A 16341-nucleotide genomic window follows, 5' to 3' on the forward strand; every position below is an offset into this window, starting at 1 on the left:
TTGTTTTGTCTTGTTTTAAGAACTAAACTTGGGCTAATAAACAGCACAGTTAATACCACCTTTATTTTTGGACAGTAAGACAACTTTTGGTTTTGTCTTTTTTCTTTTGGTATGAGTATGAGGTCCAATAATGTAGTAATATTGGGCCTCTCAGCCTGCGTTGAACTCTTAAAAGTAGTTTGGATTGTGGGCTTTGGCCTTAGACCTGTGTCAATAAAAAAAAGTATCATGAACTGTGAATCCAACCGAAATGGGAAAAAAAAAAGAACGTGGTTTCCGACTTTCCGTTGGTGCGATCGAGCAGCAGTTGGCAGTTGAGGAAGTGAGAGAGGAAAACACAGAAAAAGATTCATTAAACCGTTCCAAATGCAAAAGCAGATAGCGATTTGAAGTGATAGAAAGTTGAACAAACCCTAATTGATTAATCGAAGTGAGAATTTGCGTGAGTTGAGAAATCCATTAAATGGATGCGAAGGATATACTGGGATTGCCCAAGAACTCATTCCCAGCTTTGGAGAAGAAATCTCGTCCTCACAAAGAATCTCACAGAAAACCCGATGGAATTTCCCGCGAGGTTTATGCTCTCACTGGTGGAGTGCCACCTCTTATGCCTTCACTTGATTCTTCTCAATTGAAGAAGAAACCTCCCTCTCACGAAAAGGTTCCTTTTCTCTTTATGCATTTTCGTTTCTTTTCTCCCATTGTTATGCTCAATTCTCATTCAGTAATTTATTTGGTTCAGATCACTTGGCAATGGCTTCCTTTCACGAACTCAGCTCGTAAAGATAATCTTCAACTTTATCATTGGGTAATTTCCTCTTCCCTAACTCACTCACATGCCACTGTCGAAGTTGTGTGTTTATTATGTGACCATGTTGCAGGTTCGAGTGGTCAACGGTGTTCCACCTACAGGGGACTATTCTTTTGCCAAGTATAACAAGGTCATTAAATTCAACTGTGATCTTTCTCTAAACGCATCTTCTGCATTGCTTTTATTCTTATAGTTCACATGATTGAATATTAAGTTTACATGGTATGGTGCAGTCTGTTGATGTTGTTAAATACACGGACGAAGAGTATGACAAGTATTTGACAGATCCTGTACGTATTGTGTTTAATTAGACACTGTGTTTGAGTTTGCTTGAAATGCACAATTCCATGATCTTTTCACAATTGAAAGTTGAAACATATTACTAGTACTCTCACACCTATTTCTTTTATTTAGTGTTAATTGCATTCGCACTCTCTTCAATTATGTTTGATCTATCTAGATGTGGACCAAGGAGGAGACAAATCAACTGTTTGACTTATGTCAGAGGTTTGATCTGCGATTTATTATAATAGCTGATAGGTTCCCATCATCTCGTACTGTAGAGGAATTAAAGGATCGATATTATAGCGGTATGTCTTATTTGCTTACTGAAGTATTATCTGTTCCACTTTTCCATCATCCTTCAAGTTGATAGTTTGGAGAATGTGATACTTAAACTTGATTTTTAGTGATGTCCCTGTCTTGCAGTATCCCGGGCTATATTGATTGCTAGAGCTTCATCTACTGGGGATGTTGCAACACATCCACTTGTTAAGGTGCAGTATACCTTTTTAACAACACCATTGTATGTGGCTTTCAAGTTACTTCTTTTGTTTGTTTGGGCATCAGTGTTTGTAATCATATAATTTTTGGTTAAAAACAAACTTGTATCTAGCTTAGGCCATTACCATGTGATCATAATAAACAAGCTTTCCTCCTCAATGTAGGAACCATATAATGTTTCACAAGAGATCGAACGAAAACGAGCACTATCCATGGTCCTCTCTCAAACAAGGCAACAAGAGCGAAGAGATGAGGAGGTTTTAATTTTTTTTCTATTTAGCAAAAATTAGTTAATTATGCTATCAGCTTGCACCTTCATTCAGGCTGTCCACCTTTTGATTTATTTATTTTTTTAATTTTCTGCAGGTTCTTGTTGAAGCAAAACGGATAGCTGAGTTACGTATGCCTGCTAAGGTAACATTTCATAGAGTTTTATCTTCTTTTTTTTTTTAATATGGCACTGTTGTGTGTTAAACATCAGTTAGTTTTGGATTATAGGGTTGATGGGTTCTGATTCTTGATTAATCGTATTTCTGGATTCATAACCACGACTTAAAATATTGAGGATTGTATCTGGAGTTAATACTCAAAATGACCCCCGAAATTTGACCACCGACTCAATTTGACCCTCTAATTTTCAATTGATCCAATTTATACCCTGAAATTTTAAGGCGTGGCTCAAATTGGCCCTTTCGTCCAACTCCGTCACTGGAGTGATGACGTGGCACCCAAACCTCACCACATGCCTCTCCTTCTTCCTCTTACCATCGCCATCACCACCTCCCTTCTACCAACACTCTCTCTCCGCCAACAAACAACAGCATTCACAATCCACCAACACCCACATATTTCCACCGTCATAGCTTTGAAGAGCATAACACCTACACTCATCATTCCTTCATGACTGCAAGCAGACAGCAAACCAATGAACCTAACATCGTTAGGGGCAACACCATGAACCACCATTTGTGAAAAGAGCTGCAATGCTTGCTTACCATGACCATTCATCGCCATGCTGCAAATAACGGCACCCCAAGAAATAACATCCTTATGCACAATCATGTTGAAAATCTTGAACCCCATTTTCATGTAACCACACTTAGCATACATGTTGAACAATGCATTCCAAATGTTACCATCAATCACAGGTCACACCACCCATTGCCCCAAATTCGAAGTACCCTCAGAATCACCCTCACCCATTGCACCCATCTTTGTGTTCCTATTAAGAGGGATCTAAAGTGTGGTGTTGTGTTTCTTTTCTTTTTCTATTTCTCTTCAATTTGTTAATGTTAGTGATTGTTAATGTTGTTTGTTGGGGAGGGAAGACGTTGGTAGAGGGAAGATGGTGAGAAAGAGAAGGATCAAATAATAGGAAGGCCCTTCATAAATGGCGGTGGAAATGTGTGGGTGTTGGTGGGTTGTGAATGTTGTTGTTTGTTGGGGGAGGGAGGGTGTTGGTAGAGGGGAAGTGGTGATGGCGATGGTAAGAGGAAGAAGGAGAGGCATGTGGTGAGGTTTGGGTGCCATGTCATCACTCCGGTGACGGAGTTGGACGGAAGGGCCAATCTGAGTCACGCCTTAAAATTTCAGGGTATAAATTGGGTCAATTAAAAATTAGAGGATCAAATTGAGTTGGTAGTCAAATTTTGGGGGTTATTTTAAGTATTAACTCATTGTATCTGATTGCTGTGTTAATAGAATGCATGTACTTTTTAATTTGCACTGGGATGTTTTGGCTGTGAAATTTTAACTTCATTTTAGTTTTTACTGACTATAAACTATGTGTTGAAGAGTGTCATTGCTTCAATTCTTCCCAGTTCATAATAAGTAATGATCAAATTCGGGCAACACAATATTTGGAATATATAAAATTTGTTCCCTTAAGTTGTGCAGTCACTTGTAACTATCATTATTCATGTGTTTGAATTTATATGTTTTAGGCTGTCGAAGAATCCCAGTTGGCTCCTTCAAATGCTGGTGCAGAAGTTACAGGGAGGGCTGTCCCTGGTGAAACTGCATCTCCATCAAATGCACAACTTCCATCAATCACGTTTCCTGATAATGCATCTACTCTAGCTTCACTTCGCATAGTAAGTATATAGAATGTTTCTGTCATAGATCGTCTTCTTTTTTCTGATGTTTTCTATTGACAATTCTGTTCTCAATACCTTCCAAAACCCACCCACCTCCTGCCCCATGTTCCATCCCCAAGGCAGTGAGCCATTGACAAAGAAGAAGAAAAAGAAATTTTGTTGTTGAAGTGTATTAGAATTTGATCTTGCATTGATTACCATATTCCAAAATGCAAATGACTACTTTTTCATGCAACGCAATTCAATAATTTTATAATGCTTATACAGTATATTTCAAACACAATCTCATAATGAGAAATATTTCAGCTTCGTGTATATTTGAGAACGTATGCACTTGACCAAATGGTGCAAGCTACAAGCTCATCTGCTGGGCCGCGGACCGTCAAACGGATTGAACAAACTTTGCTAGATCTCGGGGTTTGTCAAAACTCATTGAACTTATAATGCAGTTTAGATATTTTATTTTATTTTTTTCCTCCAGTCACAGTCCTGTGGTAATGTCACTGCTCTGCATTTGCAATGTATAAACCCATACTTCATTTAGTTAGGACTTGTTTATATTTTTAATGGCATTAAACTATTAATCTGATTAATCTGATGTTTGGTTTTGAGCATGAGCTCAAGGCTCTAATGTGTGTGTTTCAAAACTATATAGACTCAGCTTGCATAGCTGTATTGGCTTGTCTCTGAAATAGTTCAATTATGACTTGGGATATTATAAAACAATTTTTACACAAATGAAATACAAACTATTATATATAAGCATAAAATTTTCCTTGAGCTCATTTAAGCTTGAAATTTGCTTTCTAGCTGAAGCTTTTCATTTTCAAACAAAATAAAAATCTATCCATGTTAAATCTCAGCTGAAATGTTTATTAAATGAGTTGAGCTTGATCATATATTTGAATATATGTGCAAAGCCCAATGTTACTAGTAAATTTCAAATTCTCTTCCTAATGGATATCCCTTTAATTTATAGTTTGAACGTGATTACAGGTCAATTTGAAACCAAGGGTTCCAACTAAAGCTGTATGTGCTGAGCATCTTGAACTAAGAAAAGAAATGTTAACTTTGCTGAATCTTCAGAAACAGGTGAATGAGAATTAAGAGGCATAATTTCGGCAAATGTGATTATTAATATTTTAGTATGAGCAGAAATATGAGGATATCATTAATTAAAATGTAGTTTGTAATATGCCTTTCAACGTGTGCTTTTTCAATTTTGTAACAGGTTTTATGATAACACCAAAATTGGTTTGCTTTTTCCAAATATCAATTTCTTCTGGGTAATCAGTTGTTAAGATTTTTTTCCAGGTGCAATACAAAGAGGCTGAAGGTTCGCCTTTTCGTGATGGGTCATACAATGAAGCACCAGGCACACCAAAGGTTATAAATCTGGTTTTATTTTTGGTTCTTTGCCCGCCTCTTTTATTAATATTTTCAGCTTGTAATGGTCCAAGCATTCCGTTTTTTATTCAAACTAAGTTGGGATTCGAAAGCTACTGACAACACTTGCATCGCGTTGTGTATCAGGACTGGACGTTTATTCCAGACACAATGAATTTCGGAGGTATTTTTTGGTTTGCACCTGTTACATAATTATCGGCAAGTTATGGGAATTTGATCTATTTGTTATTAACTCTATTATTCATGTTACTGGTTTCAGGTGAAAGGGTTAGCAAAAAGGACCAAAAGCGCAAGGTACAATGCATAGTCTTTTGCTAATCATTCTCTCCTTGATTGGTCATTTTTGCCTAACCAATTTAATGATGAATATTATTTTTTGTTCGGATTCTTTTTTCCTTTTTCTCAGGGACATGGACATCCATCGTCATCAGCTCATAAAAGACCTAGAAAAAAGGCCTCGGAGTTTTAGTTTCACTTGTAACTAGTAAGCCCTTGAATTTTGCTCAGATAATACAAATGATTAAGTGCCATGGACTCATGATTTTATAATTCAGTATCTTATCCTTTGTTTTCCTCTACTGCCTTCAATTCTTTGAACCACCTTTTGGTATACTTATTTATTAAGCGGTGTTTTGGGTGCTACATCAGGTGGCAACAGGGAAAAGGTTGATTCAGTATGCAGAACTCCTTTAATTATGAACCTTGCAGAAAGCTGCATTGAACTCTAAGCGCCTGCAAATTCTGATCGCTAGAGTTTAATGCCATTTGGAATTCAGTGCAAAGTGGAACGTTGAAATCCCTCTGATGAGTGGAATGTCACATCTACACCATGTTTAGCCTTACGAAGAAGCTGAATTAAAAAAAAAAAATTGTAAAGCTTTGTTAAGGTAACCTGGTGTTTGAGGGAAGGAGTTCCTTATAAGAATGCGCTGTGAGTAAATAAGTTTAGATATGGGCATTCTAGATGTCTTGGTATATCTTGGTATAAGCCCATATTAGGAATTTGGGATGTTGTTGGGAAAATTTTTTTATATAAATAAATTAAATATTTTATTTACTAATATATATAATTTAGGAGGTATTTATCAATTTATGTAATATTATTTATCTTATTTATAGTGTAAATGAGATAATTATGAACGTATTTCGTTTGCTGTGTAAACGAGATAAGTGATGTTTTTATTTGGCTTTATCTCATTTACAAACGAGATACGTGGAGTTTTAAAAAATATACAAACGAGATAGATGTATCATTATAAAAAAATTACGTTTTAAATAATATTAATTTAATTTTTGTTTTTAAACTAATTTAATTTGTTTGCAATTACTAATATTTTGATACGGTTATTAATACTAATATCTGAAACAGTTATACTATGTATTTAATATAATTTAATTTTATACTCAAAAGAGTATATAATCCAAAATTATGTGTTCTTTGAATTAATATCTCAATTAATTTTCAAGAGAGTACATAAATTAAAAAATAATTCACCAAAAAATAACTGTAGGGGTGGTTTCTATCTTACCAAGAAGTCATCAATAACTACTTCTCCTATCTATCATTCACAAGTAGTTTCTATCCTTTCTAAGTTATACTATATACTATATTTTTCATATTTAAACACTTAATTTTTTTGAGTAATTATCCAATTCGATTTTTAAAGATTTTAAAAGTTGACATTTTGGTCCCTAAAAAAAATTAATATACAGATCAATCCTATCATTTTCTTCCATGAGATATATCAGTCTCCAGCTTATTTTTCAGCGTGACTCATCAACAGAGATTGCTGACTTGGCATATTAACTCACACACGTGGCCGTTAAGTGTTCACATGTGCAATGAAGACAAAACAATATCTGGGCTTGTTAATTAAAACATCATCATATTCAAAATATTCCTCCTTTCTCATTCTTAATCATTGGAGGTCTCATGAAACCCTAGTTTTGTAGGAATCGACACATCTAGGTTTTGTTTTGATGATGTCAAGTAGAGGAAGTTCGTCTTCTTCGAATTGTCGTAGAGGGAGACACGGTTTCTCCAGTGGTAGTAGTCTCGTACATGGTGACGTGAGGAGCCTGAGAAACGTTGAAATCACAAAGAGGCAACACCCAAAATGCTTATGCGATTTGTATGCAATAATCTCCATTTCAAGAATTCATGAAAATTCGAACAAGTTGTTTTTTGGATGCCCACTATATAAGGTAAACAATTGTTGGCATTCTAGTTAATTAAAATAAAATAAAAAATTGCGTTGAATAATCTGTTTGTGAAATGGATAGAAGAAACTCTATTAGGAGAAACAATTTTTGTCTCGAGGTTTTCAGTGGTACTATCAGGAGATCCTAGCAATCTTTCTCCGGGAAGATTATCTTCTAGGCTATTAGTCCAATCACCCAAATTCTCATCTGACGTTGAACCAGTTGATACATTTGTGTTTGACCTCCTATGCATATGGATTTCTGAAACAGGGACTTCAACTCTGCAATTTGATGGTATTGAAGTTGTTCTGATGAACGGTGGTAATAGTAATAGCTTAGAAGAATCTTGCCATAAAGTTAGCACAAGAGTGATGCCATTGGATTATTCAAAGGTGACATTTTGCTGAGTTTTTCATAATGCAAAATGCTAATAATAATTTTATTATTTTAAACGTATGCATTATTTATTTTCTTAACTAATCCTCCAAAATCATTTTCATTTAGAAAATTTTCAACTTTGTTGATTAGAAATTGCTGGCTATAAAATGACGAATATATCTATTCTTCTCATATGAGAAAGAGGTCATACTTTAGTATTATAGGAATGGTCATCTATACTGCGATTGCTTTGTTGGTGTTTCAAGCTTCTACCACTACTGTCTAATGTGCCACCCACTTGTGAGACTGAAGATGCTGGTTTGAGACAGAAACTAATAGAGTTGCAGAGTAGAATTATATGTTAGAAGCTCATCAAAATGTAGTCTCAAAGATTGACTCCAAGAGTAGAAGTTTCAATGTAGTGTTTACATTTATGGTTCTAGCATTGTTAGTTTTGGCCATGACAGTAGTTATTGTTGCTTTGTAAGAGATTTAGAGTTGGACATATATTATGTGTAAGCTTGCTTTTAGTTCAATATTTGAATGCTATTTTGGTGAAGTTGCAAAAACATTTGTAATGAATTTCATCAAATCCAGCCCCTTCATTGAACTGTGAAAATTCATATCTCTCCCGCTCATCCTCAGAACTCTTAGGAGTTAATAATGTTTCAGACTCGTAGTCAAATGCAGGTTCTTCTATCTCCTCTTCACATTCCTCATCCTCTTCATCAACATTAATGTCATGAACTCCAATACCAGACTTAGCAGATATTGTTGTAGTACTACTAGGCCTACCAGCCTCATTTGTCCCACCAGCATCACTAGGCCTAGCAGAACCACTTGGCCTAGTATCAATTGGCCCAAAACCAATTGGCCTAGCAGCAACATTAAGCCTAGCAGCACCACTTGGGCTAGCACCAATAAATTCATCTTTATTCCTCCCATATGTTGGGCACTAGCCTTCTTGCTACTCAATTGATTCTTCTTTGTAGTTATGGTCCTACTTTTAATATCCTTGTTTGTCTTCTTCTTCCACACATTTTTTTATGGTCTGTTTTCACTCCTAACAGTCTTCTTCTTTATCACCACACACTCATTTTTACTACTATCAGATTGATCACACTCAAAATCAAGGTCTTCATTCTCAAATGGAGCTAACATTATTGGGTGATCAAAGTATAACTCAAATTTTGGACTCTCCTTGTTCTTTTCTTTGTACGCAAATAACTTACTGAGCATCTCCTTCTATGGGATGTAATCTAGACTCGAGTTTAGAGACAGAAGAATCAAACCAGTACATAGATTTGTAATTATGATATTCCAACCCTTTGAATTGAGTTTTCAAATCAAAGAAACACAGCAAGTCAATGTCCATTTTAAAAAACTTATCTACTTTTTCATCAATATACAGCAACACACCCTTATTATCTCGCATAAAGTGACCCATGGTGAAAAACGAGAACCACAAAATACTCCATCAACAAACAAAATTAAAATAGACCAGCATTAACAAAATCGAAACTACAAACTCAAATATACCATTATTTGTTGCTTATAACTATTGAACATGATGTATTCTTCTAACAAAAATGAAACTCATACAAACTAAATACTATTACAACTCACAAGTTTTTATCGTCACTAAACCCTAACCATCCAACAAAATTAATGGATTAATCAAGTAAAGTATCATTGTATCCTATAAATTAGCCTAACGAAGATTATGTACTCACCTGTTACATGTGAGTATTCAATGAAAACCTCGTTGCTATCGTGGCATCCACCGCCGCTTCGTGCGATTCGAGGACAACAAAAGTAATTAACGACTATGATAATGATGAATGGAATCCTAACGTTGACAGTAATGGGGTGATGTTAGAGAGATAAGGTTACACGGGTATAAGGTTTCTATGTAAAATGGAGAATGAATGATGGGTTTTGATGTCTTTTTGAGAGGATGAAGACATATAGAGGAAAAGAAGAGGTGAGAATTGGGCGTAATGTTTCATCCTATTTTGGATACGACGACATTTTAAGTAACAAGTCTAGGGACGGTTTTGTCCTCCTCGCACATGTAGACACTTAACGGCCACGTGTGCGAGTTAACGTGCCAAGTTAGCAATCTCTGTTGATGAGTCACGCCAGAAAATAGACTGAGAACTGATATATCTAACGGAAGGAAACAATGTGGATAGATCTCTGTATTAATTTTTGTTGGAGAATAAAATATCCATTTTTAAAATTTTTGGGGACCAAATTAGATAGTTACTCTAATTTTTCTGACCTTCCAACATGATAAATGGCCATATAACAAAGAAAATTTGAAAGATATATAATAAAATTTTTACATTTTAAATTTTTTATATACTCTCCTATAAAATTAATTAAGATATTAATTTAAGGAACAAGTTTTAGATTATGTATTCTTTTGGGCAATTAAATTGTATTAAATACGTAGTGTAACCATTTCAAGATATTAGATAAGTGTATCAAGATATTAGTAATTGCTAAAACATTAAATTAATTTAAAAATAAAAATTAAATTAATATCATTTAAATCGTAATTTTTTTTATAATGATACACATATTTCGTTTACAGTATGAATGAGATAATTATAAACATATTTTGTTTACACTATAAATAAGATATGTGTATTTTCTAAAACTTCACATATATCGTTTGCAAACGAAATAAAACCAAATAAAATCGTTACTTATTTCGTTTACTGTGTAAAAGAGATACATTCATAATCATTTTATTTATACTGTAAGAAGGATAAATAATGTTACATAAATTGGTAAATACCTTTTAAATTATATATATTAGTAAATAAAATATTTAATTTATTTATATAAAAAAATTTTCCTATGTTTTGTGATGCTCATTGAATAAAACTCAGAATTTAAAGGGAGCAAAAAAATATATATTCTTATAACTAAATTTAGGCTCGTGCAATACCAGAACCAAAATGAATAAATATTTTTGAATAAGAATTCATTTAAACCCCCGTGAATTATAATTTATTTTACTATTTCTTTTCGCAATAAAAAATAGAAATCAAAATTCTTCCCTTGAATATTTATACCCCTGTCACGAATGATCAAATGCTATCAGTGGGGTTCGATGGAGTAAGTTGAGTTCTTTCGAGAAGGCCTAAATCCATAATGAAATCTGAACATAGGTGATCTAGTATAAATAAACAAGCATAGAACTATTAAAGATATGTTCAAGATCTTTAATGGCGTTAGAACTCAAGAGAGAAGACTAAAAGTAATAATATGTATTTAAGTGTGTATCATACAAGAAATAAAGGTAGTTATTTATAGAAATATTATACTACTATTACAACTACTAACATAAATTTTTTTTTCATGACTTACTAACATAAATATTTAATTATTCCTAAATTACTTCTCAAATCTCTAACTAATATTTATTACTCTAATATCTCTTCTCAAATTGAAATGATAACTTGAATTCAAAACTTATTTAAAACAGTAAAAACTGATGAAATAGAGCGCAGACGAAATTGTTGATACAAAAACGCAGATAAAACTGTCGGAATAAAAACGCAGATAGAATTGCCAAAATAGAGTGTAGACAAAACTGTCGAAAAGAAGTGCTGTTAAAAAAGTGTAGACATAATTGCTAAAGGAGCATCAATGAAACTATCAGAGAAGCGCAAATAAAACTGCTGAAATGGAACGCAGACAGAATTACCGGAAGAAAGTATAGATAGAATTGTCGAAAGAGTGTCGAACTGCCGAAAAGATGACGAACTATCGAAAAAATGGCGAACTACTAGAAAACTGCCAAAGAAGAAGTAAACTGTTGAAGAGATGACAGACTGTTGGAAAATTGCCGAAGAGGTGGCGAACTGTCGAAAAAATGGTGAAAACAAAATGGTTAAAAAGCAACTAGTTTCTCTATGGGAATAGATAAATATCCCACAAAGATGAAAAACAACAAAATCTGGGTGAAAATTGTAAAAACGGAAGAAATAATTAAAAAAGAGGACACCAAAAAATCTTTAAAAAATGCTACAAAGGTGCCACGTCATCAACTATGTGACACTGCCACATCAACATGCTATGACACGTGGCATCATCGTGATGGAGGAGAAAGACACGTCATTGTGCTTATGCATCCCTAGAATGATGTATAACTAGTGGGGTCAATTAGGTCATATACAAGTTGGTGAATTGGGTCGCAAATCGGATCTGAAAAATCATAGAAAAGAATATGAATTTTTCATTGTGTACAATTGGCTGTTTATTTGGCCTAATATAAGTTAAAAATAAAAATTACCCACATTTACTCTCATTTTAAAAGTACGGTTCATTTTTGTATTAACCACCATTATACACATTGTACATCAATTACATTAGCTCCCATACTTTTCCAAAATGAAAAGTAGCATGCTAATAGCAGTTAAAAGTTAGAGACAAGATTCTTGGAAGAAATTGACCGTATGAAGATATTGAATAACCATTCACTTGAGAGTGCGGGTAAACGCTTGTCAATAAAATCAAAACTGTTGCTTTAGTCATCTGATCGGACGACTTAGATGCCATGAAATCAAAATCGTTGATTTTATAATCAGCTATGACGGTTGAGAACGAATCTGGAAGGCTGATGGAGATGATGGAGGCAGCGAAACTTTGACTAGAGCATGGTGGTGCTTCCAGCGTCCATTGGCGGTGAGGTTGGGTCTATTAGACTCGTAGTAATATTGAAACGAGTACGATGGTGTAGTCGTTTGTGCAGAAAAACATCTGAAAGATTACCAAAAAGGGTGAAAAACGTTGTAAATGGTGATGAAATTAGCAGTTAATGGTGACATCTTTAGTCGGCGCATGGATAGAGAGGTGGATGGCAACGGAATTGGGTGCGACTTGATGATGTGGTTGTTGATGGATAAAAACGTCTGAAACTGGCTCAAAATGTGACTGGAAGAAGTATGATAACCGAGGTGGATAATGAACTTTCAACATCGCGTGGAGGCGCGTTTGGCAATGAGTGAGGGTGGTTTTTGGCTCATTAAACTCGGAAAGATAGAACAGAGAGGATCAACTAATTGTTGAGGTGAAAAACATTAAGACAGTGACAAAAGAGAAGGAAAAAGCACGGAGTAAAAGTATTTGTGTAAAAAGAAAACATAATAATATTACCGAACCGAAAAATAACCTATCATCTTCAAGAAAGATACGATGACTCTAATACTATATAGAACTCGAGAGCAAACTAAAAAAATGATAATATGTACTCAAGTGTGTACCATACAAGAAATACACCTAGCTATTTATAAAAATGTTATAATACCACTATTACAACTACTAACAAAAATATCTAACTACTACCGAAATACTTCTCAACTAATATTTAATTATTTATTACTCTAATAAACGGAATATATCACTTATTTTTTATTTTTTAAAACAAAACAACATCAAATGTTCTTGATTAATACATGATCTTTCCAAATTGAAGGAATGAATGATATAATTTTATTTTAAATTTGTTATAGACGTGTAATAATGAGAAAGCAGGCGATACAATCATGCAACCAAATAGATGGCGGGAATAAATGATTGATGAGCTAACTCCTTAGTCCTTCCCATATATGAAGCAATGCTCAAAGTTCCGACATAAATCACTGTTCCGCCCGGCGCCTTCTTTCTGCCGACAACCTTCTTGCAAAGCTGTCAAAGTATGGACATATCATATATATATATAGGGTTTCGGGTTTAGAGAGAGAGAGAGAGAGAGAGAGAGAGAGAGAGAGAGAGAGAGAGAGAGAGAGAGAGAGAGAGAGAGAGAGAGAGAGAGTTAGCAGAGGTAAAATTGAACTACGATCAACAAGAATGAAATTGTACGAATGGTAACTAAGAAAGTTTATACCAAGTGATAGCCTCGCGATTGGTGGGCACCCTTCCATTTACAAACAAGCTTCCATTAGGCGTTTCGTGCAATCCTGATGCTGGGTTAACCACTTTAATGGACTGATTCAGAAGCTCTTTGGCAATGCACTCCAAGGCATCAATGTTGTCTTTGCTTGCATCATGTAACTTGGTTTGGTTGCCGGGCAAAGTGGAATCCTGGTGCGGAACCATGCATCATTGCCTCATTAAGCAGTTGCAACATCAATCATTGAAAATGTGAAATGCTAAGTTTACTTTATGGGGTCGGCATACCTGAACTCGGAGGAAATTGTGCAGACAGTTGTGTCGCCCTAGTATAAGTGACGTGCACCTGTCTACCATGGCATCAGAAGCTCTGAAGAGAACGTCAACCAATGGTGGCGATCCTGTTAGCGGGTTAAACCAACCTAGTAAACCTCCATCTAGAACTTCATGACCATCTAGCTTTCCACTGCCCGTCCCGAGAGACAGAACCAAGAATTTACTGTAATCTGGATCTTCAATTGCAGTACTTGTCTTGTGTGCATTCATCCTTGACACTTCATGCATGGCAAAGATTGTCTGAATGATCCACAACACCATGTTTGATGAATCACACTTAGACAAAAGAGTGCGAACCCACACACATCAATTGGTGAATTGTAGAATGAAAAAGAGGAGGATAGGTTATAGTGTATTACAGGATTGTTGGCTGCTATTCCGCCGTCAATTAGAGTATAATTTTCACCACCAACAGAGAACTTATGTGGACGGAAATAATAAGGAGCAGCAGTTGTGCTCATGATCACATCAGCCAACTTTACAGCAGATTTCTTCCTCTTAGCCTGCATGCATGGATTTGGCATTTGGCAATGTAGCAACGGATGGAACTCAACAATATATACAAGCTTAGGAAGACCATAACCATACCCACCTGCTGTGTAGAGAATATGACAGGCTGGAGGCGAGCCACGTCATAAGCAGGAATAACAACATTTGTCAAACTATCAGCCAAGCGAAAATCTCCAAGAATTTCAGTGATTGCTTCTTCAAGAGGCTCGCTGCTATATAGAGAAGCCAATGACTTTGCCCCAAGCCACGCCCCAACTTTCATAGCCCGTGATATACAGCCCTTTATCTTCTTGCGAAACCACGTTGATTCAGATTCTTCTAGACGAGAGACATAACTGCAAGTCATAAATAAAATCCATTGGAAACCAGCCATTAATGCAGAGAAGGCATGGCACTTGGTAACATAGAATCAAAGCAAAGCCACACTATCTCCTTGCGATTTAATTAGCCACACTGAGCCTAAATTAGTATAATTATACCTTTCGACATATTGTTTGAAGATATTCAAATTCTCTGCTGCTTCAGAAAATATTTTTGGGCCTTTTTCACGATAAAATGTATTGATTTCTTTTGCAGCACAGGGTTGGCCATCTTGTGTGGAAGGCTTTGTAAGCATTGCTGTCACGATCCCCCCAGTGCTTGCCCCTGCAATATAATCAAAGTAGTCCACTATCCGCGCATCTGCACCATCAAGTTTCTGCAGAGAAAAATGGGAACAACGAAAGGTTACCCAGTCCATACTGAAAGTAGGGACAGTGATGACTCCCACATTATCAAACAACAAAAGCATTGAAGTGTGGTGTGTGGCATGTGGTTTTTGTTGGTTAAATGTGTTCACTTCAATTAGGAGTTGTGCACTAATATTAATGTTGTTAGATTGCCCAATATTCTAACGAAGGTGTTCTTTAACTTGAATTAATTGCTTTCATTCATCTATTATGTTCAATTGGATCTTCGCTAAAATCCAACTGTGCACAGAAAATTTATTCATTTGGATAGTAATTCTTTACTTCACTTGAATATTTATAGAAAAGAATGTATTTTTCATTAGATGATAATGTCAACATATCAAAATTAAATTCGACTTATTCCTCACACCATTTTGGTGCCTACTTTCCTTCAAGGATGGCAAGAAAGTAAGCTAAGTATCCTACCTGAAGTTCGGCCTCAAGGAAGGCTAGAATATAGCCTGGGATAACACCACGTACCCCTCCTCCATCAATGCTAAGTATGGTAACAAGTCCTCCATTATCATCATCAGGTATTGGACTTCCATCCATCTTCTCTACTTGATATCCAACTTTAGGCATAAAATATTATATGCACCTGGAACTAGATAAAATGGGAAAGAGCATCCCTTGCATTGCATATTTATAAAGAAGGCAGAGAATATTACTATTAACACATTCTTAGTGGCTTAGTACTTGGATACAAGCAAATAATAATTCTTTAATATCTCAGAAAGTAACTTTTGCCTTACTTCCCAATTCTGGTAATAGGAGAATTCAATGCCTTGTCACCCCCCATTTTTTCGTTCCTTAAAATGATACCATACCTCCAAAGCACCCAGATAGTTGTAGGGTACATTCCTTTCTTTTACTTTCCACTGTGAACCCAGTATTTCTTCCTTTCCACTGGTTGAAGCAAACAACCCTCAATATGAAGAATGTTGTACGCTAAATGTACTCTTCATTAATCAAGTGCCGTAAGCCTGTAACCAATTATTGCCAGTTTTCCAGAGGCATGCTTTTTTATTTTACAGCTGTATGTCTCTACCAGATTGATATTGTTATTGTAATAATGTTTACTTCCATTATCATTGCTCGTTTCGCATTCATTCACTGAAACTTTGTGCCAGATATATTGTAACTACTTTCTGCAAAAGCCTTCCCTTGTTGCGAAATCATTGAT

The 16341-nt window shown here is 35.3% G+C and overlaps 2 protein-coding genes across 3 annotated transcripts; one reads left to right on the forward strand and one right to left on the reverse strand.

Annotated features, from left to right (window-relative positions):
* Positions 1–243: 243 nt before the first annotated feature.
* LOC112695713 (SWR1-complex protein 4) lies at positions 244–6184 on the forward strand. The gene is made up of 16 exons (XM_025748164.3): positions 244–661; positions 743–808; positions 882–941; positions 1045–1101; positions 1272–1401; positions 1520–1587; positions 1759–1851; positions 1961–2008; positions 3538–3687; positions 3997–4107; positions 4687–4782; positions 5005–5076; positions 5224–5260; positions 5357–5391; positions 5504–5581; positions 5746–6184. Exons 1-15 carry the CDS (start codon positions 464–466, stop codon positions 5564–5566), a joined length of 1284 nt encoding a protein of 427 aa, XP_025603949.1. The 5' UTR covers positions 244–463; the 3' UTR covers positions 5567–5581; positions 5746–6184.
* A 6739-nt stretch (positions 6185–12923) lies between these two features.
* LOC112695714 (patatin-like protein 2) lies at positions 12924–16219 on the reverse strand. Of its 2 annotated transcripts, none has more exons than XM_025748166.3 (7): positions 15585–16219; positions 14910–15127; positions 14513–14765; positions 14280–14423; positions 13873–14160; positions 13580–13776; positions 12924–13380 (listed from the first exon to the last, which is right to left on the reverse strand). In XM_025748166.3, exons 1-7 carry the CDS (start codon positions 15738–15740, stop codon positions 13332–13334), a joined length of 1305 nt encoding a protein of 434 aa, XP_025603951.1. In that variant the 5' UTR covers positions 15741–16219; the 3' UTR covers positions 12924–13331. The 2 variants fall into 2 exon arrangements, with proteins under 2 accessions (XP_025603951.1, XP_025603950.1); XM_025748165.3 differs by having other exon boundaries at positions 13873–14196; positions 15585–15872.
* Positions 16220–16341: the final 122 nt, after the last annotated feature.

This window comes from Arachis hypogaea, chromosome 6 (genome assembly GCF_003086295.3).
Source record: "Arachis hypogaea cultivar Tifrunner chromosome 6, arahy.Tifrunner.gnm2.J5K5, whole genome shotgun sequence".
NCBI classification, from domain to species: Eukaryota; Viridiplantae; Streptophyta; class Magnoliopsida; order Fabales; family Fabaceae; genus Arachis; species Arachis hypogaea.

Coding starts and splice junctions, on each gene's coding strand:
- LOC112695713 (XM_025748164.3), top strand. CDS start 464: ATGGATGCGAAGGATATACTGGGATTGCCCAAGAACTCATTCCCAGCT. Junction 662..742: donor AACCTCCCTCTCACGAAAAG/GTTCCTTTTCTC, acceptor TATTTGGTTCAG/ATCACTTGGCAATGGCTTCC. Junction 5,392..5,503: donor AAAAGGACCAAAAGCGCAAG/GTACAATGCATA, acceptor CCTTTTTCTCAG/GGACATGGACATCCATCGTC.
- LOC112695714 (XM_025748165.3), bottom strand. CDS start 15,740: ATGCCTAAAGTTGGATATCAAGTAGAGAAGATGGATGGAAGTCCAATA. Junction 13,777..13,872: donor ACAATTTCCTCCGAGTTCAG/GTATGCCGACCC, acceptor GTTCCGCACCAG/GATTCCACTTTGCCCGGCAA. Junction 13,381..13,579: donor AATCGCGAGGCTATCACTTG/GTATAAACTTTC, acceptor ATACTTTGACAG/CTTTGCAAGAAGGTTGTCGG.